This window comes from Calonectris borealis, chromosome 14 (genome assembly GCF_964195595.1).
Source record: "Calonectris borealis chromosome 14, bCalBor7.hap1.2, whole genome shotgun sequence".
Taxonomy (NCBI): domain Eukaryota; kingdom Metazoa; phylum Chordata; class Aves; order Procellariiformes; family Procellariidae; genus Calonectris; species Calonectris borealis.
The window spans coordinates 19,844,012-19,868,124 of NC_134325.1; the positions used below are offsets into that span (position 1 = coordinate 19,844,012).

Consider the following 24,113-nt stretch of genomic DNA (forward strand, 5'->3'; position numbering starts at 1 on the left):
GGAGAGCTGGGGTCCCCCCGACCCCCCAGCACTGGGTTTTTTCACCATCCCTCCAGGCTCACACCCTCTGCAGAGATGGGGGGCTGATGGGGGCCGAGCCCCCCAGGTTTTTCTCCCCTTTGCTCTTGCCCTCGTGCTCAGCAGGTCCTGGGGAGGCAGCTGCCAGGTTGAGACTTCAAATGAGCGTAGATGTGACGCAGAAAACCACAGAGGGAGGAAAAACAGCCTGTTCCTGCCCGTCCCCCCTCGCCTGCCTTCCCCGGGCCGGGTAGCAGAGGCGGCGGTGCCCCCGGCAGCCTCCCGCTCTGCCGCCAGCGCCGGGGCGGAGGAGGCGGCCGGCCGTGCCGATGGCAGCCCGGCTGCCCGCCCTGCGCCTGCTGATCTTGCTGGGGATGTGGGGTGAGTACGGTGGGGGGCTCGGCACGGCGGAGAGGTGGGGGTGCTGGGGCCCTGGCTGCTTTATCCGAGCGCACCCGCTGTGCCGGCAGCTCCGGTGTCGGGGGGTGCCCAGGCGGACCCAGCCTTGCCGCAGCTTGGGATCCCTGAAATCCCATGGCGAAACCCCCCGGCTTTCCTGCTGCCAGGCAGCCGGGCACATTTCGGGGGGCTCAGCCCGTGCCCTCGGCTGGGGCTCACCGATGCTCCCGTCTGGGCTCACTCATGGCACCACGCTGGGGGTCCCCAGCACGGGGGCTCGGGCCAGGCGGGGGGAGAGGGGCTGGTGACCAGCGGCAGAGCCCACACGGAAACGCGGGCAGCGAGGTGAGCACGGGCACGCCTCAGCTGGCGCCACGCATGTCCGGTCCCCCCAGCTCCAAGGGTCCCCGGAATGCTCGTCACACCCCGGGAATGAGCCGGCGGGTGCTGGGGGGCAGCCAGCCGTCCCCCCATCCTTGTTCCCTGCCAGCTCCTGCCATCCCTGGCTGCCCCTTAATCCGCACGGCACAGCGGGCAGCCGCAGGCACCGTGCCGCGCTGGCTCACTGCGGTGATGGCGGCACCATCCACTGCTGCTCGGCCGTACCTTCCTACCAGTCGTGATGCTAGCTAGTTAGCGGTAATTAGCAGGTGCCCTTGTCTGTCCCCACCGCTGAGCTTTGGGGACAGAGGTGTCCCCCCGGCATTACAGCCGGGTCGGCGCAGATACGGCATGGCCGGGGAGTTCCTGGCTGCCACCGCCGCCACCACCGGCTCCTTTCCACTGGGAGCATCTTTGCCCTGGCGAAAGGCTGACCCGAGCCCCCAGAGTCGCCTTTCTCCCCCAAAATAACTAGCAACAGGCCGAGAGCCGGGACCCGCTGCCCCAGCCTGGGGGTCCCGCCTGCCCCGGGGCGAGGAGCAGCACTGACGCCCCGTCCCCCTCTCTCTTGCAGCCGTCCCCGGCCACGGAGGAGTCCCCCCGAGCCCTGGAGGTGAGCGTGCGTGGGGGCAGCGCCTCGAGGACCGCGCCGTGGCTTCGTTAGCAGCTCCTCGGCCGCGGCTTCGTTAGCATGGCGGCTGCCGGAGCTGCCTTGGCCGGGAAGCTGGCTGTGCTGCGTCGCAGCCAGGGTCCCCTGGCTCAGCCCCACGGTGCCCGCGCCCCCCGAGCCCCCCTCACGCACCCCCCAACACTCCGTTTCCTTCCTGCCCCACTTTGCGAGAAGCCCCGGCTGCCGTCGCGGGGCACGGCGGTGCCGAGCGGCACGCCTGGCTGCAGCGACGAGCCAGGAAGGGCTTTTCCAGCCCCGGGTGGAAAACGCGCTGCGAAGGGAAGGAAAGCCCCTAACGCCCGTGCTTCCCCCGCAGAGCCCGGCCTGCAGCTCACCGGCGGCGGCTGCCGCTGCGCCGGGATGCTGGAGGTGAAGTGGGAGGGCAGGTGGAGCCGCGTGTGCCGGGACAGCGTGAAGGAGGCCGGCGCGGAGGGCATCTGCCAGCGGCTGGGTTGCGGCCCCACCATCGCTGAGCCCCTCCAGGTTGTCTTCACCGGTAGGAAGCAGCCAGGCACGCGGCCGCTACGGTGCCTGGGGCCGGCGGCCGCCCCGGCGGGGTGCCACTGGGTGCCGGCAAACTGCACGGAGCACGCCGTCCTCGCCTGCAGCGGTGAGCCTGGACCCCCACCCCGGCCACCCTTGTCCCCGGGGACCTACCGCCCCGACCTGGCCCCTTTCTTCTCATTTCAGAACCAGTGAAAACCACCCCCGAGCCCTCGCCGGCACCCCCGACCACCACCCCGGAGCCCACCGGTAAGAGCCCCATCCCTGCCCGGCCCCGGGCATGGCAGAGGGGAGCAGGGCGGCAACAGCCAGACCTGGGGGGCACGCACAGCAAAGCAAACTGCTCCCCGCCTTGCGAGATCTCATTAATAGCGTTTGCAGCATCGACGGGGCAATTAAGCTTCAGACGCGGTGGGCTCGGGGACTTTCTGCTCAATCATGGGAAGAAACGTCGTCCTGGTCGGTAACGAGATGCTTTTTCCCCCGTCCCTCGCCAGGACTCGCCAGGCTGCGGCTGGTGGATGGAGACCTCGGCTGCTCGGGCTTCGTGGAGCTGCACAGGCAGGGGCTGTGGGGGGCCGTGGCGGGCAGCCCGGGCATCTGGCCAGAGCTGGCCACCCGCATCTGCCAGGCTCTCAGCTGCGGCACCGCCATCAGCAGCTATGGCCACGTCAAGCCGGAGCGGGGAAGCCACTTGCCGGTGCAGTGGGAGGCGGTGGAGCCCTGTGAGAGCCCTCAGCTCCTCGACTGCTTCAACAGGACCAGCGCCCGGCGGGGGCAAGAGCCTGCCTTCATCGTCTGCTCCGGTGAGAGCTCGCCCCGGCACAGCCCCGCTCCTTCTCCCGGACCTCCCGCTTGCCCCGGCCGACCGGCGGGGCTGCCCCCGGGGCCGCAGGCTGCTTTCCCCCCTGCGGAGGTGGAGAGCCCCGGGGTGGGATCGCTGGGCTGGATGCCCGGCTGCTGCCAGGCAGCTGAAGCCCTGAGGAGGGCAACAGCCCCATCCCCGTCGGCCCCACGCACCCCATCTACCCGCTCCTGCTCTTCCTCTCCCGCGCGCGAAGGCAAAACAGGAAATCTCCCCGGCGCGCTCGGTTCCTGGCAGCGGCACCCCCAGCCCCGGGCTTCCAACGTAGCAGCGCTGCAAGTAGGAAAAACCGGGGAGCGAGCGCGGCGCACAGCAAGCGCCATGTTAGCACCCCGAAACCCAACAGGGGCGTGCGGGGTATCCCGGCACCACGCTTGTCCACGCCGCTCGGGTGCTTGCCACGGGCATCTCCCTGCCCTGAGCATCTCCCCGAGCAGAGCCAAACCGCGGGGCAAGGAGCGGGCTTGCTCCGGGTCCTGCCATCTGCCCGAGCTTAGCAGCCCCCCTGCGGGATTTGGGGATTTAAGGGGCTGCGCCGCGGCAGCTGGCAGAGCGGGCTTCCCTGCTGCGTTTCCCACGGGGACAACTCAAAGCTCCTCAAGGCGTGGGCTCGGTACGGCTCGCACGCATCCCCCGCTCCCCGTGGCACAAGGGGAAGCTGAGATGCCGTGAGCATCCCTGTGCCGAGAGCCGATCCCGGGGGAAGGAGGACCGTGCGGCGGCAGGATGCTGAGCCCCAGCAGCCGGCCACGGTGTCTCCCCGTGGGTCTGACCCCTCTCTGCCTCTCTCCCCCAGGTTCCCAGCCCCAGGCCCTGTGGAGGCTGGTGGCCGGCCCCACGCCTTGCGAAGGGGACGTCGAGGTCTTTCACGAGGGGCGGTGGCGGGTGCTGTGTGACAACGGGGCGCAGCGAGCCGAGCGGGGCAGGCAGCTGTGCCAGGAGCTGCGGTGCGGGAACCTCTCCTCCAGCACCAAGGTCCAGGATCCCCCCTCGATGGGTGTCACCTGCTGGGCCCCCACCCTGCACCTCTGCCCCGCCAGCCTCGGGGGCCCCCAGAGCTGCGCCCGGACCAGAGTCGTGTGTAAGCCGCCGTGCCGGGCTTGATTCCCGGGGGACCGCGGGGTACGGGCAGTGCTGCCTGCAGCACCGGTGCCAGGCATCCCCGGCTGACGCTGGGAGCCGGGATTTCCACCTGCGAACGCCTGGGGAAAGGGCAGAGGGTGCGAGCTCGGGGCAGGGGATGGGGAAAGCCTTGCCGGGGCTCCCTGCAGCTCTCCCGGCGGGGCGGTGGGTGCTAGAGCTCCCGGCATCAGCCTCCGCCTGGGCAGAAGGGTCCTGTCCGGTGACACCCGTCCTCTCCCCAGGCCAGGACTCGAAGCCGCATCCCACCGGCATGGCGGCCGGCACCGTCGTGAGCATCTGCCTGGCCCTGCTTCTCTTCGGCATCCTCTTGCTCATCTGCGGCCCTCCTGCCTACAGGAGGCTGATGAAGAGAAGTAGGTGACGAGCTCTGGAGCCTCTCCTCCTCCTCCTCATCTTCCTCTGCCTCCCTCAGCCCCGCCATCGCCACGTGGCAGCTCGGGGCTGGCAGCTCCGCGCATCCGTCCCTGCCGCTTCTCCTCCATCTCCTTGGGGGGGTTTGAGCATCTCCCTCAGCCCCACAGATCCCCCCGTTGTCCCCGAGCCTGCCCCACACGGGGTGGGCACAGGGGGGGTGGTCGTGGGAGTGGGGTGCGCTTTGCAGGCTGTGGAGGGATTAGGCATCGAGCGGACACAAAGGAGCAGGCGGAGGGTCTTGCGGGGCGGCAGGGGGGATTACCGGGTGGCGGAGATTATTCGGGATGGCATATGGTCCCGGCGGGGGGGAGGCAGCCGGAGGAAGTGAAGCTTGGGGCCGGGGCATGAGGCAGGTCCTCGGAGAGATCCCCCTCTCACCGCCCACCTCCGCCTTCCAGTCTCCAAAAAGAAGCAGCGCCAGTGGATCGGCCCCACGGGACTCAACCAGACGGGTGAGTGGGGCTGGGGCTGGGTTCGGGGCTGCCGCGGGGGCAGCTCGCCCCCGGACCGCAGCAGGCGCCGGCGGGCGGAGGTGTGAGCGGGCTCACGCCCAGCCCCGGCTCTCGCTTCCTGCCGCCGCGTTGACTCATCGGCGCGATATTAACTCAGCCGGGAAAGCCGAGCCCCGGTTCGCGGCGCGGGAGCGGGTCCCACTTTTACTCAGCCCCCTTCCCCTCCCGGGCGGCGGGGCGGGTGTCTCACCTCGAACCTGCTGCTGCAGTCCCAAACCCCCCTCCAGCCCTGACTCCTCTCCCACCATCTCTTCCAGTCTCCTTCCACCGCAACAGCACCGTCACCCTGAGGCCGCGGGCGGAGGGGCAGCGGGCGCAGGGTGGGGATAACGACTACGCTCAGCCCCCCCAGAAGAGCTCCTACCTCTCGGCGTACCCCGGTAAGTGTAGGAGGACGCCGGGAATGGCTCCTCCGTGCTCCCTTCCCGCAGGCACCGGGGGGATGAACCGCCCGGGCAAGAGCATTGCGGCAAGACTTTTGCCGACACGGGGCGAGGGGCTGCGCCGGGGTGGGGTGCACCCCCAGCCGCCGTAATGAGCCGCATCCGTTCCCCCGCAGCCCTGGAAGGCGCGTGCAGAGCATCCAACCCTCCGGACAACTCCTCCGACAGCGACTACGACCTGCACTCTGCCCGCAGAGTGTGACCCCCCCCCACCCTCGCCAGAGCTGGGACCCCCTCGCGCTGCCCTGGTCCCCAGCCCAGCCATCCCCCCCCCGCCCGCCACCCAGCGCTGTCCCAGGGTGGTCACGCGCGTGGCAGCAAAGCTGCGCAACTGCTGAATTAGCGGCTTTTCTTGCATTTTTGGCAAGCGACCTCGTTTCCTTCGTCAGCCACCTTCCCGCCCTGCAGGCAGAGGTGGGATGCAGCACAAGAAAGGTAAATTTTGAGCAACCCCATCGAGCAACAGACCCTGCCCATGGCTGGGGGTTGAACAAGATGATCTTCGAAGGTCCCTTCCAACCCAAACCCTTCCGTGATTCTATGCAATGATGAACTGAACGAAGCTGACAGAAGAGACGACGAATACGCTGCTCACCTCGGACGAAAGCCTGCCCGCATCCCCCCAGGCGCGATGGGAGACCTCCGGGGCCGGGTCCCCCCAGCCCCTGCCAGACTCGGAGCCAAACCCACCCGTGCTCCCCCGTACCTGCTCACACCGGGCACCAGGCACGCACCGCTCAGCTCTGCCCCAGCCTAGCTCGGCTTCGGCTGCGCCCCGGTACCCGAGCACCTTCCCGAGAAAGCTTCCTCTCGCTTTTGAGCCTCCCTCGTGGGAGAGCGCGAGGTGAGGGGTTTTTTAAGCTATTTGTGTGAGTCTAAGAGGCAGCTGGGTTGCAGCAGGCTTCACACCCGCACGGAGAGCGGAGCTGCCACGCTCACGGCCGTTCAGAGGGGGTTTGCCGGCTTCTCCGTCTCTGAAAACCGGGATAACCACACTCCTCCTCCCACCCAGGCCGGGCCGAAAGCGAAATCGGCTGCTGTCTGCCAGGCGCTCCGACAGCCGGGTGCCGGGCTTCGTGAGAAGGACCGCGAGACCCGCGTCTGCCGGGGGAGCTGCGAGACAGGCGCTCGGCTGTGTTTGCGTGGGATGGCGCGAGATTTGGGCAGATGCATAAAGCAAAGCACGGATGCGAGGAGCACAGGGAGGGTAGAAATACTGAGAACAAGTCTGAGATATTTAATAAGCAATAACCGTTGTAATAAAATCGGTTTTTTTCTAGTAATTACATCTTGTTCTCTTCCTTCCAACGCTACCAGTGCCTTTCCTTAGACCATCTACTTCCCAGCCGGGGAGGGAAAACACTGGACGGTGCAGAGGAGGGGAGAGACGGGCTGACGCAGAAGAGCCACGCAAATGGGCCCCTTAGGAAAGATGAAAACAAAGAGAGCAGGAAAGAGGAGTTTGAAGAAGATGGTCCTGCGAGAGGGTGAAAGGTTTTATTGACAAAATCAAGAGGAAGATGCCATAAGGATGCCAGGAGGGCATAAAAAGATCAATAGCAAGTGTCAGTCAGCCGGATGCCCCGTCATTTCTGAAAGCAACCACTTCTGTGACCCCGCGTGCAATTCATCAAATTTTATTACTGTAATTAACCACGGATACGGAATTGTTTCCATCAAACCCCACAAGCATTTGCCTTGTTCTAGTCCATTAGTAATCTTTCCTTATAAATAACTTACAGGGATACAGGCAGGATTCATAGGGTAAAGTGCTGAGCAAAGCAAATCCTGTTTACCACTAACACGAGCTTGTCGCTCCCACCGTTACCTAGTGTTTCCTGAGAAGGGGGATGTGAGGAAGGCTGGAGCCTGTAGCACCCCAAATAAGCGCCCCGCTCCCCCGGGCACCGCAGGAGAGGCCGGGGATACAGGAGGCTGCCGAGCCCCAGCGTTTCAGAGAGCCAAGGCACAAGCCTCCAAAGCAGCAGCAGCCCGAGACGTCGCGCCAGCCCAGTTCGCTTCAAAAGCACAGATAATATCCAGGCCTTGAACTGGGGAGCTCCCGGAACCTTCACACCCTCGGTGAGAGAGCGCACAGCCAGCACAGGCTGGGAAAGGCCCCTGCGCTGGACAGAAGCAGCAGCAGTAAAGAGGTTTTTGCTCCCCGGTGAGCTGTGAGCACCCGAACCAGAGGTGGGAACAGCCTCTGCTTTGGAACACACCGGTACTCACCGCGCCGGCGGAGAGAGCGCTGGGGGAAGCCCGACCTCACAGCCGGCTGGGAAGGGCTCGAGCAGAGCTGGTGTGGAAGTTATCCCACTCCAGCATAAAAACACAGACAGATCTCGAGGCCTGGCCCACCCAGGGGCAAGCTGGCTGCTTCTGCCTGCTGCAATCAGTCACAAAGCACTTGCAAGCCGGGCTGGCTCTGCCTCTCGCTTCCAGGAAGGTCCTTGGAAAGCAGCGAGTATTTTGTGTCAGGAATACTGTCAGAGATTCCCACCGTGTTTTCTGAACACCTGTGAAAAGGCTTAGAATTACGATACTACATCTGTTACCCACGTAGCAAACGGCAGGCACACACGGAGCAGTCTCTCTCGCTCACGCACGCTCGCACGCACACAGAGGAGGGGGGTCCGGCTCGCAGCGGCCGCCATCAGTGCACATCGTTCCCGCGTACCCCAGCCGAGTACCTCAGCGACTACCTGGTTTTCACACCAGAGCCTGGACGAGCCGATTTGGAAGCGGCCACTTCAGCCCATCGGCAATCGTTACAAACCGAACCTAACGAGGCGCAGCCCGCGGGGGAAGCGTCAGCCTGCCCGACCCCCGGCGCCGCTAGTGTCTCTTATCCCGCGTAATGCTTTCGCACCCATGGGTCGAAGAGCAACGCTCTGGGCTTGCTCTTCTTCCTCAGTCCACAAAAAGAGGAGGGAGCAGCAGAGGACGCTCCCCGGGAGTCCCGGTTCAGTAGCCAGGCCAAGCAGGGCGCTGAGGGTTTGGAGGGGGGGGGTACCCAAAGGGTGGGAGCGGTCCAGGAGGACAGGGAGGCTGCGGGGGGATGGGGAAACTAGGGAGAGGGGGCTGGGTTGGGTAGGGGCACTGCGGTCTCCCTACCCCAGGGGGGAGGTAGGGAGGGTACCCGGGTCTGGGCGGCGGAGGAGAGGGGTGGGAGCCAGGAAACGGCGGGGGCTGAGGCGGGCCCCTGGAGGGAGACCAGGAATAGCCCGGCGCTGGAGACGAGCCTCCCGAGGGGGGTTTGGGATACCCCGGCGCGGCGTCGGCAGCCTGCGCTGGCGGGTATCCGGGACCTGGAGGGGGCTTATAGGGAAACGCGGGCTGGGTGCTCGGCTGAGAGGAGGCGACGTGTCCCACGGTGACCGGGGAGCCAGGGAAAGGAGCAGGAGGGAGAGCTCCATGGGCTGTGGGGCCGACCGGCATGCTCGGGGCTGGGCTGTAGGGCAAAGGGAAGGAAGGAGCCCCTGCAGGGAAGGGCTGCGGCTTCGGCGGGTCTGCGGGCCCAGGTACGTGAGGAGGCGGCTGCTGCTGAGAGTCCCTGCCGGGCTCCTGCGACGCTTCTGACTTCCTCAGTATCTCCTGCAGCTTTTCAACTCTGACCCGGCGCAAGTGGGACAACTTCCTCATCACGGAAAACTGCTCGAGAAATGTCTCCAGGGGCACCTCGCCCTCCAGGAACTTCTCGGCCATTTTCTGGAAGAGAAGACAGCCTCGGGTTCAGCGCTGCATCCCCCTACTCTTCTTCCCCAAGCCCAGCTTAGGATTTACATCGTTGTCAGAGACACACAGGGGACCATTGCACCACACACAAGCAAACAAAGGGCAATCCAATTTTTTGGAGCAACAGCGCCAAACTACAAAGAGATAATCCTTGATTTAAGGGATTAGGCTTGGGAGCGTAACTGCAAGTCTTCGAGGACTAATCACTTGAATTGCTAATGGATTTAAACCTTAAGCTCACCTCAGACTCCTCTTCAATTTTCTGGCTTTCCACCTGCAGGAGATCCAGCAAGGTCTGAGGATGCATTGCTGCTGAAAATTTCTCTGGGGAAAGAAAGAGAGCAGAGCAAAACATTAAACACAAAGCAGGGAAAAATCATTAGCACACAGCCTTCTCACAGGAGCGCCTTCCTGCCTTGGAAACTCTCGATGCAAGGAGAAAATCTGAACAGGAAAGAACCTTAGCCACCGCTGCAGTAGAAGGGTTTTTTTCTGGAACAGCATCCTTGATCTGTCCAACCGAGTTTGACTAAGAAACAGGAGAATATAGATCTTATATGTCCTTTCTGCCACCACCCTAAAGAGTTTCTCTGCTCAGTATGGCCAAGGTAGGGAGAAGCAAAAGGGAAGGATGTTGCACTAACTACAGCCCACGTGACTCCATCGGAAAGGGTGCAAGGTTTGCAAACGCTCACCCAGTTTTGCTTTTTGCTCTTTACACCGCTCAGCCAGCTTCTGCAGCTCTTCGTACTTGTCAGAGAGGTCGGTGCGCCCCGTCTCCAGCGGCGCCTGGAACTTCAGGTTCTGCTCGGCCAAGCTCCGATTGGCAGCAAGGGCCATCTCCCTTTCCAGCTGCAGCTCCTGAACCTGAGGAAGGAGACGCGACAGTCACCGCGGGCGAGGCGCTAACGAAGCCCAGCCTGCTCCTCGCCGGCGTCACGCCGTCCGCACGTACCTCCTGGGACTCCAGGGCCAGGCGCTCGATCTCCTCTGCATTCTCCTGCAGCTCCTGGAGCTCCTCCACCGTCCGGTTCCTCAGGGTGTCCATCCTCCCAGAGGAGCTGCAGACTCCTAGGACGGGGAAAGGAAGTCAAATAAAGAGGAGGTTTTCTAAAGCCAACTGCAAATAGGTACTAATCCTATTAGGGATTTAAAACCAGCTTTGCTAAACTGTGTGAAACAGCTATGCCAGAGAGGTTCCCTTGTACTATAAAGAATCAGGGAGAAGGAGGGCAGAGTGAGAAGGAAAACAGAACATATCTACTCGTTCCTGCTTTGGCAAGTGACTTTTTTCCTCTTCACAGCGTATTTGGAAGGATTACTTGTGTGTGCCAGACAGTTTTGTCAAGGAAACACCTACTCACAGCCACTCGATAGCAGGGCGACGTCACACTCTCAAACTCCAGCTGGCTTTCGCTGCACCGTCCCATTCCAGATTCCCGTTCTGCCAAGCAAACCTCACGGATCTGCTCGCATCCGACCGTGCCCACAGCCTGCAGTCACCAGTGGGGCCACCGTCGCCACCCGTGTCTTCCCGAACCTCGCCACCTCTCCAGCTCCTCAGCTCCTGTCTCATTTGATGTGTTTTCTTTCTGTGTTTTCCTTTCTACCTACGTGGTGCCATCATTTCCCTCACTTATTACCGCTACCCTTAGAAAATATTAAGTGACGGCATTATTCATGGGTGGTGAACTTGATCCAATACTTGTGATTTTAAAAATTGGTGAAATATTACTAAAATCAGGGAAATAATGCACTTTCTGCACTACGTGCATGACTTGCTCCAGATAACCTGGGCTGTCTGATAATATTTAGCAAATACCAGACGTTCATGTCACAGGTTCCAAAAGGTGGGATGCAATAATGTGGGAATGCACCAAAAAACAAGTGAGAAACACGGGAGCAGCGCACTCCCACCGAGAGGGAAAGGGACATACCGAACAGTCGACGGGGATTTCAGCGTCGTCCTAATCGCTCGTGGCTTTTCTACCTTTCAGCCGGGTGAAACATCCCAACGATATTGCTCTGGGAAGGTTGCGCCAGCCTCTGCACATAACACAGAATGACAGGGTAAGGCTGAGGGTTACCAAATCGCTTCACCCAGGATCCAGCCAAACCCGTCCGAGTAACAACCACGTAAAAGCTGGGAAATTAGCTCCCCTACTACGTATGTTTGTACGTAACTTCATCACTCTGCAAACAGATGTAAACTTATGGGGGGTTTTTTGTTATTAATGAGGGTCACAGAGTGTAAGAAGGGAAACGTAGGGATAGTGGCAAATGTAACGCTCGATCCCCGCCGCCGTGCGGGCACAGAGATCACGGATGGTCTGTAGGAAGTGTCCAAACGGACCCCAGGAGGGTGGACACAAAGAACCGGGCATTGCCCCGGCTCCAGCTGGGTGCCAGCACGGGGCAGGGGCTCTCGCCTCACGGATCTCGCCCGTTTTTAGCAGCGTTCAGACAGGACGGTGACATTTTGCCTCCCCGAGGGGCAACGCACAGGGCCCCGTGGCTGGGGGCACCGGCGAGGGGCTGCTCACAGGACTGCCGCATCCCGGTCACCGCCTCGGTGCTTTGTCCCCGGCTAGGGAAAGCCGCCCCCAGTCCCCCCGCAAAGCCTCCGCGTCGCACCACCCCGGGGGAGCGCAGAGCGAGGCCCGCCCCGGGGCCGCTCTCCAACCGGGACACGGCGGAGGCTGCTCCGCCAACGCCGGGCCCGTCCTGGGCTCGTCCACCCCGGGGGAGCGCAGAGCGAGGCCCGCCCCGGGGCCGCTCTCCAACCGGGACACGGCGGAGGCTGCTCCGCCAACGCCGGGCCCGTCCTGGGCGGTGGGGGGAACGGCAACCGGGAGGCTGCGGCCCACGCAGCGGGCGGAACGGGGCTTACCCCCGTACGAGGCCTGGCCCGGATGAGCCCCCCCACCCGGAGGTTCCGGCGGGTAACGGCTGCAATCGCCCACCGGAGGGGTCGTGAACGCCGGAGGCAGCGGCGGGCCGGGTCCGCATCCCCTCGCGAGACACGAGGGCACGGCCCCGTTACCGGCTCCGCCGCCCCCGCCCGGGACTCACCGCCGCGCAACCGGGACCCTCCCTCCGCCGCCCGCTTCCGGCTTCCGGCGCGGGAGCGGAAGTGGGCGGTGCCACCGCGAGGTAGGGCCGGGGGGGGGTGGAACGGCTCCCCTTCCGGGAGGGGCGGAGGAGGCGGGTGGTACATCCCGCCGCCGCCATCTTGTGGCGGCGAGGCGGGCGGAGGGAGCTGCGGCCGGCGGGCCCTGCGCCTCTGGGTGAGGGCCACCGTGCCCGTGCAGAGAGGCTGTATTTTATAACTGCTGTGTCTTTTTAAAATAAATACCATGGCTTTGCCTGCCTTGCCTCCTCGAGCTATGGCCTGCTTGAGCCTTTACATCCTGCATGTTTGTGTCACGCAGGGCCTGCCCTGACACTCTGGTACCTTCCCCCAGCTGCCTCCCTTATAATTTACTGTAATTGAGTTTTATGCCTTCCTGGAAGAATTGTCAGTCTGCTAAATTATTTTGTGTTATTATCGATGCGTCCTGACTCTGTTCTTCAACACCATAGCAATTAACCTGGGTACGGCCGGCTGTGTTGCCCGACTCCAGCGTGAGCTTGAGAGCTGCCAGCAACAGCTTCGGCGGCTTCACTTGTAAAGCAGGAGCTGCTCCTCCTGGCCGCTGGCGAGCATGCGTTTCCCCAGTCGCCCTGCCTGCCATCAGGGCCATCGAGGTTTGGAGTGGTGAGGGCAGCTCTGCGGATCTGTATGTCGATTCAAAGTCTCCATGTGAGCCCTGAGCAGCAGCTGCTGCGTGGACATTTTTGTCTTCACCAGCTTGTTCAGAAAAGCGGAAAGCCATAGAGCCACGGGCAGAGATAAGGCGAGATTAATCATTATGACAAGAGTTAAAAGGAAAGCATTGCAACAAAGCTTAGCGTTGCGTGCAGAGCAGGCAGCTGGTTGAAATTCAGGCGTAGCGGGTTTCAGTTGGATTTACGGTGAGATTTGAAGCAGTTTCTGCCTTGTCATGACCTGATCAGTGCCTTGCAGCCGGGGCCTCCCACGCAGGCAGCCTCCTCCCACAGTTCACGTTTTGCAGAGGTCTAAGAGCAAGGGGAGCCGCTGCAAAACCACGTCGTTCTTCGCAGGTCGTCTCAGGCTGAGTAGCAGCTGGTGTTACAAGCACTCAAAACGCCTCTTGTTTCGGGTGACTTGGAATTCTGTTGGCCATAATCCTGATAAGTCCAGCCCTGTGAGAAATGAAAATTAAATTAAAACTTCCTTGACGGGTGAAGGGATGGAGGCAAAGCGAGCATGGAGAGGTAAGTGGCAGTAAAGGTGTAGCAGAGCTGGAGATGGAGGATGAGAGTTGATGGAAGTGCAAGAGCAGAGAGGACAGAGAAGCAGAGGAGGTGAGATAACGATAGAGTGCTTAGCTGAGATACCGCTGCGCCGAGGCAGTACGTACAGACCTCAGCAATGTGCTAAAAATTCATATAACGGCATTTTTTTCAGGTGGCATGGCTGGAACCAAGAGATAAAAGCAAATCCCTCTTGAATACCTGCGTTAGCTCTTCCTTGCATGAAACAGGAAAGTTCCTGAGCAGCATGAGACAGAGGAAGCTCTGATCCCGTCACCCTCTACACGAAGCCAGCCTCCACTTTTCCACCGGTACTTCCGCATTCCCGCAGACGTGAGCAGGGCTGAGGATTGTGTTAGGATGGGGAAAAGCTCTGCATTGCCAGGTGAGACACGCTCGGGGCACCGAGGGGAGAGGAACGTGAAGGAGACTGCGGACGGCTGGGCAAGGTCACCCAGCTGTTACAGAAGCGCTGCCATCCAGGCCCACGTCTCGGGAAAGGCACCTCTCGTCCTTGCCGGAGACACACACCACGTGAGGCCTATTGACGGTTGTATAATAAATATGACTCATATGAATCCTAATAGGTACCCTATGGTTTAATCAAGGACAATTTGTTTATAGCGTGGCTGATAACCAGGTCAAAACCCGATGTTATTGCAAGAAAGGAGATTTGACTTTCCAAAGGGAGATCGATATTTTCAAGGCTTGTTTGAGAAGCAGTCTCCACGGACGTGGAAGGACTGGAGCACACTTAGCTAACGATTTATATTAAATTGTCCTGTAAGGACTAAGTAGAGGGTAAACTAAGTTGTGTTCAAATTTGTTATTTGCAATGAAGGAAGAAACAGAAAAGTATCCAGTTAAATGATAAAGTGTTACCCAGCAATGAAAAATGTGATAAATGGGTATTTTCTGAGTAACACTGAAGGATGTGCCCATTATCTGTTTATTAGCATCCTTAATTTGTATAAGAGATGGTTTCAGCTGGTCATTACGATACATCACGCAGTTACTTTATTAGGTGAAAGACTCAAAGGCCGATACCCAGTACGCACCATGAGGGAAAATGACTGAAAACGGGTAAGCGTTCAAATTACAGCAAGTACCAAATTTCGAGTGCGCGCACCAGCTGAGCTGCTCTGGATCAACAGAGCACTCGTGGCTTAGGACAAAGCTAGCAGAAAGGGGTAAAACATTTTCGGTAAGGAGCATTCAGCTAACAGAGCCAGCTTCTGAAGCAGCTTAGGTCAGTTTGAAGTCTTACTACCCTGAGGAAATGAAGCTGTAATCCAGAAAGTGTTTTGGAGTGAAATGGAAACTTTCCGGAAGCTGCTATCGATGCAGGACCTCGTTAGTGTAGCTGATGTCGTTTGCAGCTCCTTGGGCTCCGAAGTGGAGGGTGGCAGTGTAAGACTAGAGAGCAAATTAACACACAGTCAGCGAAAGGTTAAAAAAACCAAAGCCTCATGTGCAAAGTCAATCTCAGCAATCCCGACCCTTTGTCAGATTTCACCTTTTGTTTATTATCTGGCCAAGTTCATCTGTGGTTGTAGCTGAATGTTCCCTCTGAGCCCAGGAGTCAAATGGAATTTGGAGCGTTTCCCAATAGAAGGGAAAAAAAATTGAGAATGCTGTTCTTTTTTCTTTTAATGTGATGCTGTTTGTTTTCAAGACAATGTTATCTGTGTTCCTCCACAGGGAAGGATTCAGATGACAGAAGAGCCTTTCTCAGAATCCCACCCATCTTTTAGTCAGGGGTTCATCAGAAAGCACCATTTCTCTCAGCAGCTCTCAGCACCATGTCACGACGTAACCCCGGCCGCCTGTCGGCTCTCTGCCGCTCGCCTCTCACGCGAGCGAGCCGCAATCAAACCAGTTCCCTTTCTGCGCTTGCCCTTGTACAACTAGGCTTTGTGGTCCATGTGGTCCAGCCGCTATCTCGGCAGCCCAGTCAGAGAAGAACGTTCACTAATTTAGCAACCACAGACCGAGGCCGCCAAAGGTGTTAGTCACCGTCCAGGATCACCCACAGCAGGTAGAGAGCTGGCCTGGCCACCCAGAGGTCCTACCCCAGCAAAAGTCCACCCACCACCGGCTCAGCAAGGATCAACCTACATCTCCGGGGGCTTCCTTAACTTAAAGTTTAACTTAAACAACTATTCTTACATCAAATCATAGGAGTTTGACACCTCGGGAGCCTCAAACCCTCTCTGCCTAGTGCCTTTCATCTGACCCTTCTGATAAAGCAACTGTGCGATGTACGATAATGCCTTTATGGGAGGGATGGGAAAGACCAGGAACAGGGACTAGAAAACAAGTTTGCTTCCTTAATCTGCAATTACTAAGATAAGGTATATCTCAATAAGGTGATTTTTTTCAGGCTGAGCTTTTCAAGCCTGCACAGATAAAGTTAAGGCGGTTCCTGAGCTTAGTCAGCAAAGTCCTTTGCCATACAGAAAGCCTGAAAATTCATATACAGTCGTGTTTGGCCCAGAGGATGAGCCTTAGGACAGTTACATGCATCCCAAGTGTTCTTACCTCATCTTGTACAGTTCCCATTGAGACTTTCAGGCACCTGGCCTTTAGGATTGGTCATAAAATTTGCAACAGTCTCCCGGTCTTGCGGCCATTGCATTCCTGACAGGGATCCACGCAGGGGGATTGATTTATTTGCCACTCGGGGCCCATCTTGGAGCCAAGGTAGCTCTTAGAGGTGCCCGTCTCCTGCTGTTCATGACCTGGATTGCTCAGGATATCGTACGAGTTACCTCGTGCATCTCGTGTAGCCTTTAGAGGGGCTGCCTCTTCACACACGAATTGCTGCAAAGCATAAAACGTTCCTGTCACCAGCCCCGCGCCGCCTCAGCCGCAGCCCTTCTCTGCAGGGGGGGGTCAAGGTCACCGCCCCACTCCGGCCTTTGCAGTCAACCACAACCACTTCAACCACCAACTGTCCTCCACCCGCCACCAGCCCACCTGGGGCTGCCGGGTGCTCTATTTTGGTGCTCCGTAAGAGTCATTTAATGCTTCTGCATCGCCCAAGCTCACCGTGAGCCCGGGTAGAGCCTCTGCACACAGGGAGTCAAATCCAGCCTCACTCGGACATTGAAATCTTGCATTTTTCTGGATGCAAGCATAGCTCTCTGGGGATTTTTTTTGAACAGGAATCCTAACCCAGCCACAGCTGCATCAGGAACAGGCAAACCAGAACTAAAAGCCTCCAGATCCATCCCTCCAGCTGGTCTGCATATGCTTTTGGAGAACACAGCAGGGGATCTCTGCATCGTTTGGTGCCCTCTGCCGCCAAGCAGAGCTACAACAGAACGGTGACCCTCTGCCACCCAGCCAGGGCACCCAACCTGGGCACCCAGCCCTGTGCCCAGCCCCCAGCCTGTGCCCCACCATGTGCCGCGGGCGCTGCCTGCTCCCTGCCCTCCCCTCAGCCGCCTTCCCTGCCGCGGTGGGGATGCAGTAGAGTTGTGTTTCGAGCTCTTCGCAGCTTGGTTTTGAGTTTCCTCAGGGTTCCCTGCTCCCTTTGGGGAAAAAGGCCAGATTCTTCCAGAATCCGGCGTGTCTTGTTCCCTCCATTTCTCTACCAAGGTTGGAAATATTCAGGTCAGCAACCAGACCTGAGCCGGCTCCTTTTTGTGCTACACAAAAGCATCCCGAGCCTGGCCGTCCCCAGCATCGCTGCCTCCAGCGCCATCCCCGTCTTCACCAACACAATGAACCCCCCGGGCTGTTCGTGCTGCTGATTTCCCCCTTCCACCCCTGAGCATGAGGCTGGAAGGGTGTTAAGTGATAGATGGGTCACACCACGTCTGCCTCCAAACTCCAAGGGTCTGGCGTTCCCCAGAGGGCTCTGAAAACCATAATAATAAAGACTGAAGGGAGCCTGGGTGGAAATCGGAGGGGGCTGAAACCCGGCTGTCCTGCCAGGCAGCAGGCTTCAGCCGCCTCATTGCAGTGGACCTGCCCCGGGGGATCAGGGCCAAGAGCCAGGTCCTCCCTTACCTCTGGAGCCATCAGCATGAGCCACTACCAATTCCAGCTCGGGAAAGACCAAGCCCGTATGTTTCTCCGGCAAAATCCTTCCCCTAGGAATTAGCCATCAAGATTGAGGGGAAGGACGATGCCGCGTCCGTGTTGAGCTGCGCAGTGCCCAGGGCAGGGGGCTGGCTGACCAGCTTTAAACCTTCCCTCCGGTCATCAGATGTGCTTCAGGGTTTCTCATCTGAGAAAGTCTCTGTAGGCCTATCAGAAAGTCGTTTCGCACCCTAAAAGTGATTATTTTCCATCCTCCCCCATTTCTTTTGTTCTTGTCTTGAATGGTACTAAATATTTGTTCTGAGATTTTTCTGGTGCTGAATTCCACAACTTCCTCATTCTGTGTATAACGATACCTGCAAAAATCAATACATGTTTTCATTGGCTCCTGGTGATGGGATCTATTGACAGAAGAATGAGCTTATCCTAAAACTTCCCATAATTTCACAGATTATTTCTCTCCATTGAAAAAAATGAAATCCTGATCCTCGGTGATTACAACTTTGCACTTGAAGCTCTGTTTCAGCAACAATTGTGTGCAGTAAGGGGTCTGCGGTAAAAGGTTGGAAAATTGCTTTGAGTCTTCATTACATGAGACAACCCCTGAACTGGGGATGCAGTTGGGGGGTTCGGAAGAGGCCAGCTCACCTAGAGGCCTGAATATCAGCACAGAAACACAGGATGTACCTTTTTATCCAAACGGAGCAGGCGTTCGGCTGCCGCAGCTTCTCTAGTCCGTTTGCTGCTCCGGGCAAGGGAGCTTTAGTTGCTGGCAAACCCATCACTGCCAGCGCGACCGAGTTACAGAATAAACCAAGTTATATTTCCCTAACATTACAAACCAAGTTACATTTCACTAAAACACTGGTCCTGAGCATGGAGCTTTTCCAGTTTGTTTTTTAAATACAAGGAGACCATTCACCCCAAACATCCTCTTTGCCCAGAAAGAAGACTGCCAGGAGAGCACAGGGTAGTCCCTGCCTTCTGTGCCCAGAGAGGTTTATGTTATGTCTGAATGTGCTGACTGTTTGGCAAAAAAAAAGAATTAAATTGATAAACAGCTCTTGAAAAACTTGTCATTTTCGTTTCCTCTAATGTTCTGGCAAAAAAAGCGCACAAAACTCAGCAGCCCCAAAAGCAAGGGAGACCAGGTTGAAGTGAGGTGTGACAGCGAGCCTAGACTTCAGTCCCCAAAGCCAACTCACTAACTTGCTTCGAAGGAAGAATTTAGCACTTGAAATGTTGCTGCCCTTCAGCTTTCCATTTCTCAGAGAAGTTTCTCTGCTCGTTACCAAAATCAGCGCAGGATGAGCATCAGTGCAGAAGGACACGTTGGAGGCAGCTCACCCCTCCATCACCTCACCCTGAGCAGATACATTCTGTGAACAAATGTCCCAGCTAACACCTTTCCCACAAATAGAGGAAAGTCCACCCTGGCATCACCGGGACCTCCATCCCTGCCCGAGGAGAGCGGGCACTTACTGCCCTGCTCCCCCACCCATCGCTCCTTGCCCGCACCCACCGGTTACCTCCCATTCCCCGCTGTGGGGCTGGACCAAGGACCATTTCCACCTTCCAGCAGGACCTTCCTCTCCATCACAGGTTCTCTGATGTGGGAGTTGCACCAACACATGCCCGTGGCTACTGGCTTTGTGGAGCTCCAGCCACCACCTCCTGCAGCCCACGCCAGCTCCCATAGACCTCCTACGGCATTATCTGCCCCAGCGCAGAGCACACGCCAAGCCCAGCAGCTCCTGAGCAGCCTCCCCGGAGAAAGCCCCAGGTCTCAGGCCTTGGAGAACAAATGGATGGGAAGGTGTGAGCTTTGCCAGCTCTCCAAACTGCCCCCCAAAAGCACTGCCATCGGGGGGCCAGGCTCTCCAGGGGTACAGCCTCTGCCTTCCACCAGCACCAAGGTGCAAGGAAGCTTGCAAAGGGCTCCCAGCACAGGGCAATCAATCAAGAGCCAGGCAAACCAGCAAACACCAGCTCTGAATCTCCCTTATATCCCAATGGGATTTGCAGCAGCTGTTCCTAATATCTGCAGCAGCCCAGGCAAATCACCCTGAGCCCCCGTGACAGCCGTCCCCGTGGAGCAGTGAAACCCCCTGGGCGCTGCGGAGGAAGAGGCTTTGCCGGCAGGAGCAGCCTCTTCCCTGCTGCAGGCACCGGGGTCTTGGGGGAAAGAAATGCAATCTGACGGCCCGTCGGAGCAGTCCCAGGGCAGCGGCTGCGGCAGCTTCCCTGCCAAGGGACGTGTCCTCAGGCGCTCTGCTCCGATGACCTTCTGCAAATAAATGTTTTCCATGCGTAGCGCGGCAAGGACGCGTTTGCAGCGCCCCAGCCCCTTTGCTAGGGCTGCTCCTTATCTGAGCCCGCATGCATCAAAACGCGCTGCTGCCTTGCACGGGCCGGGGAGCGAGGTGTGAAGTAGACGCTGTTGTCTAATCTCGATTTTCTTTGTAGTTTACAGCTACCTGCAGGCACAGCGTGGCTCACGAGGCCAGTGGGGAACACGATGCCAAGGCTCCATGCAGGGTTTTCAGGCTGTGGCCTCCTGCCAGGTCCAGACTTTCCACTCTGGGGGTCAGCCAAGACCTTCTCCTCTCCAGACTCCACCCCCAGGCTGAACACATCACATCTTCCCTTTCGCTCGGGAGAATGGGACGTCTCGTCCCGTTTCTCCCAACGTCACCCATCCGATCCCACCAGGTTCTCCTTCCTTTCATCCCCCAGTGCAATTTAGCATCTCTCCTCAGTTCTTTCATTGGTCAGAGCTGGGTGAAAGTGGTACCGAGGGAGGAAAGCCAGCTTCAGCCCCTGTGGGCAGGCTGGTCTCCAGCTGGTTGGCGCGGGGTCCGGCTTTGTTTTTCCCCCAAGCGCAGGACAAGGTGACCGTGCCAGCAGCCACATCTCACGCACGTGGTGCTGTGACGGAGGCTGGGATGCCTGGTCCGGCACCGGGTGCCTCTGACGCAGGCCAGCGTGGGCGACCTTGGCACCGTTCAACCGGCGGCATCCCGGGCTGGTCTTTCCCCCAGACAGTCCCAGTTTCACCCCCCAGCTGGTCCCAGTTCGGCAGATGGAGGGGGTGAAGCCCCAGCCCCGTGGCAGGGGTTGGACTAGCTGATGTTTAAGGTCCCTTCCAACCCAAACCATTCCACGATCTATGATTCCAAACCGGACCCCAGCAGCGCAGCTCCTCCGCCGTGCTCGGGCTCGGCTGCCACCCATGGGTGGGCACCCCAAGGCAGCCTGGGGTGCTCAGGGCAGCGGCCAGGGGCCACCAGCTGTCCCCAGCCAAGGGACGCGTATCCTGGGCAGCAGCTGCAGGAGGGGCATGAGGCTGCAAGCCCCAGGATCAACCCGATTTACACTGCGGTTCCCCGGCCGCAGCGGTGTGGTCGGCCTGTGTAATGCGTGGGCAGTCAGTCGGCGGGGGGAAATGCCCCGAAATGGCCGAGCCAGCCCCGCGTCCCCCTCACCAGCTCCCCCCGTCCCCCAGTGCCTCCTCTTAGGGACGCGGAGTAACTGGAGGCTGCTTCGCTGCCAGCCCCAGCCTTCTGCAAGCATCCCTGCGCCCCGGCCGTGGCATTCGACCCCGGGGAAGATGGGGAGCCCTCAGCTTGACATTGCCCCGTCTCCCCTAAGGACGTTGTGATAACTCCCCCCGGAGCTGTTTGCCTTTCTTATCGGGGCCGCTGGCCAAACGAGCGTGGCTGGGATATAAGGAGCCGGGCTGGGGCCGGTGGCACACTCGGGGTGTCTCTTTGCTTCGCTCGCTGGCTGTCGGCAACCACCATGAAGCTGCTCCTGCTCCTCGGCTTGGTGGCCCTGGCCCAGTGCCTTGTGACCAGGTGAGCACCGGGGTGTCGGGGTGCCCACACAGCCCCCGCGGTGCCGAGGACCCCAGCACCCACGCTGGGGGAGGTAAGCGGGGCGACTGCCCGGCTCCCGGCACCCAGCAGGGGTGGGGGGACCACTTGCAGCCCCCTGCAGCCATGGCCGAGGCCCCTCGCAGCCAGGACGGCCCCCGGGTCCCACACGAGGGGCTGTGGGTCGAGGCACAGGGCGAGCGCTTGGCGGGGGTACCCGCCGCCCCCCTGGGCGCTTCCCAGCCCGGCTCCCGGTGACGGAGCGGCTCCCCTCTCCCCTGCACGCCAGGGTCCCTCTGCGGAAGGTGAAGACCCTGCGGCAGACCCTGGAGGAGCACGGCTTGCTGGAGCGCTACCTGCAGCAGCACCCCTACAACCCGGCCGCCAAGTACTTCCGCCGCAGGTTCTCCGCCGAGCCCATGCAGAACTACCTGGACGTGAGCATGGCGGGGCAGAGGGGCGGGCACGGCGGGGCAGCCCACGGGGCCACTGGCCTTTTACCCATCCCGCTAGCCCCTTACCTGACCTACTAGCTCTTTACCCATGCTGCTATTCATTTACCCGACCCCCTAACCCCTTACCCGACCCCCTAACCCCTTACCCACCCCGCTAGCCCATTATCCATCCTGCTAGCCCCTTATCCGTCCCACTAATCCCTTACTCATCCCGCTTTGACAGAATTCGTACTTCGGCACCATCTCCATCGGTACCCCACCCCAGGAGTTCACCGTTATCTTTGACACCGGCTCCTCCAACCTGTGGGTGCCCTCGGTGTACTGCTCCAGCCAGTCCTGCAGTAGGTGTCTGGTAGCCCCGTGGCCGGCGGGGCAGGGGTGAAGGCAGCGGAAGCCCTGGGCTTGGCCTGCCTGGCTCCGGGAGCCCCTGGGGGGGTTGGGAGCCGAGGATGGCTCTGCCCCGGCTCTCCCAAGGGCCGTCGGGCAACGCGGGAGGCACAGGAGGGTCACCCTTGGTCCCTGAGCTCAGGACGGACCGTGAGCGTCTCCCTCCCGTACCCGCAGGCGACCACAAGCGCTTCAACCCAGCGAAGTCCTCCACCTTCATCGGCACCAACGACAGCCTCTACATCGCCTACGGCACTGGCAGCATGACCGGCGTCCTGGGCTACGACACCGTCACCGTAAGGCGGGCTGCACCAGCCCCCCCACCCCACGGGAGCGGGGACTCCGGGGCACCGCCTGCCCAAACCAAGCCCTTCTCCCTCTCCCCATCTCCCCAACCAGGTCGCGGACCTCAAGATCATCGACCAGATCTTCGGGCTGGCTGAGACAGAGCCTGGCAATTTCTTCTACTACTGCCCCTTCGATGGCATCCTGGGGCTGGCTTTCCCGAGCATCGCCTCCTCCGGAGCCACCCCTGTCTTCGACAACATGATGACGGAACACCTCGTGTCCAGGGACCTCTTCTCCGTCTTCCTGAGCAAGTAAGCCCTGGCCGGAGCCGCCCAGCCCTTGCTGAGGATTTTCTCCCCTTTCCCTCCCACCGGGGCTGGCTCTGGCACCCTTCCCCGGTGGCGTGACGCCCCATGGCTGCGGGGGGCCATGGCTCACTGCCCCCTTGCAGGGATGAGCAGAGTGGCAGCTTTGTCCTCTTCGGCGCCATCGACCCCTCCTACACCACCAACGGCATCAACTGGATCCCCCTCTCCGCTGAAACCTACTGGCAGATCACCATGGACAGGTAATCCCGGCGCAGCCCCCAGGCTCGGTGGCTCCCCTTGCCCTCCAGCCGGTGTTTTGGGGGGTGCGTCCCCTTGTCGCGCACCCGGGAGGCTCACCCCGCGCCCTTCTGCCCAGCGTCTCCATCGACGGAGAGTCCGTCGCCTGCTCCCAGGGCTGCCAGGCCATCGTGGACACGGGCACCTCGCTGCTGGCTGTGCCCAACAGAGCCCTCAGGGCCATCCTGCGCACCCTCGGTGCCAACTCCAACAGCGAGGTGAGGCCCTGGGGCTGCTCCACGGTGCACCGGTGCCCCTCGCTCCCCGGGGCACGTGGTCCCTCTTGGGGTGGCCGCTGACCCCCACCTGCCACCGTGTTCCCCCCCAGATCAGCTGCCGTGCCGCCAGCAGACTGCCCGACATCGTCTTCCACATCAACGGCAAAGCCTTCCCCGTGCCCGCCAGCGCCTACGTGACGGAGGTGAGCGTCCTGCCGGGGAGGGGGCTGGGGGGCTTTGGGGGGTCTGGCAGCCGGTAACCACCATCCACCATGTCCTCGGCTGCAGATCGAGGGGTACTGCAGCCTGGGCTTGCAAGGCATGGACACTCCCACCGAGGCGGGCGAGCTCTGGATCCTGGGGGACGTCTTCATCCGCGAGTACTACGTGATCTTCAACAGGGCCAACAACATGGTGGGGCTGTCCCGCCTGTCCTGAGCACGCCTCCGTGCTGGGGACGAGGACAAGCTGAGCCTTGCCCAGCGCTCCCGTCCCTTCCTACCACGGCCACCGAGCACAATAAAGCCACGCAGAAGCACCCCTGTGTCGCGTCTCTCTGGGAAGGGCTGGCTCGGCCACCGCCGCCGCGGGGCTGCCACCACGTCCCTGGGCATGGGCACCGGTGGGTGGGCAGGCGGGCAGGCGGGGTGCCCGCAGCCACCGAGAGCCCCAGGCAGAGCCGTGTCGCCCACCGGGCGCCCGGGCAGGCTTTACTGGGGCGGCCGGTGCTCCTCATCCGGGGCTGGGGCATGCCTCCACGTAAAGGCGGGT

General features: G+C 60.3%; 3 protein-coding genes across 4 annotated transcripts; 2 read left to right on the forward strand and 1 right to left on the reverse strand.

Annotated features, from left to right (window-relative positions):
- The first annotated feature begins 291 nt into the window (after nt 1–291).
- CD5 (CD5 molecule) lies at nt 292–6,632 on the forward strand. Its single transcript, XM_075163545.1, has 10 exons — nt 292–399; nt 1,373–1,411; nt 1,785–2,078; nt 2,159–2,221; nt 2,470–2,778; nt 3,634–3,918; nt 4,202–4,333; nt 4,793–4,846; nt 5,164–5,286; nt 5,466–6,632. The coding sequence occupies exons 1-10, from the start codon at nt 348–350 to the stop codon at nt 5,549–5,551; spliced, it is 1,437 nt and encodes a 478-aa protein (XP_075019646.1). The 5' UTR covers nt 292–347; the 3' UTR covers nt 5,552–6,632.
- Nucleotides 6,633–6,970: 338 nt separating this feature from the next.
- VPS37C (VPS37C subunit of ESCRT-I) lies at nt 6,971–12,227 on the reverse strand. Of its 2 annotated transcripts, XM_075163554.1 has the most exons (6): nt 12,160–12,227; nt 11,025–11,133; nt 10,043–10,158; nt 9,783–9,954; nt 9,329–9,411; nt 6,971–9,060 (listed from the first exon to the last, which is right to left on the reverse strand). In XM_075163554.1, exons 3-6 carry the CDS (start codon nt 10,133–10,135, stop codon nt 8,317–8,319), a joined length of 1,092 nt encoding a protein of 363 aa, XP_075019655.1. In that variant the 5' UTR covers nt 10,136–10,158; nt 11,025–11,133; nt 12,160–12,227; the 3' UTR covers nt 6,971–8,316. The 2 variants fall into 2 exon arrangements, with proteins under 2 accessions (XP_075019655.1, XP_075019656.1); XM_075163555.1 differs by lacking the exons at nt 11,025–11,133; nt 12,160–12,227 and adding an exon at nt 10,452–11,018.
- Nucleotides 12,228–21,282: 9,055 nt separating this feature from the next.
- On the forward strand, nt 21,283–23,880 carry LOC142088320 (pepsin A-like). Its single transcript, XM_075163553.1, has 9 exons — nt 21,283–21,371; nt 21,679–21,826; nt 22,068–22,185; nt 22,409–22,527; nt 22,631–22,830; nt 22,971–23,087; nt 23,204–23,342; nt 23,453–23,545; nt 23,631–23,880. The coding sequence occupies exons 1-9, from the start codon at nt 21,316–21,318 to the stop codon at nt 23,778–23,780; spliced, it is 1,140 nt and encodes a 379-aa protein (XP_075019654.1). The 5' UTR covers nt 21,283–21,315; the 3' UTR covers nt 23,781–23,880.
- Nucleotides 23,881–24,113: the final 233 nt, after the last annotated feature.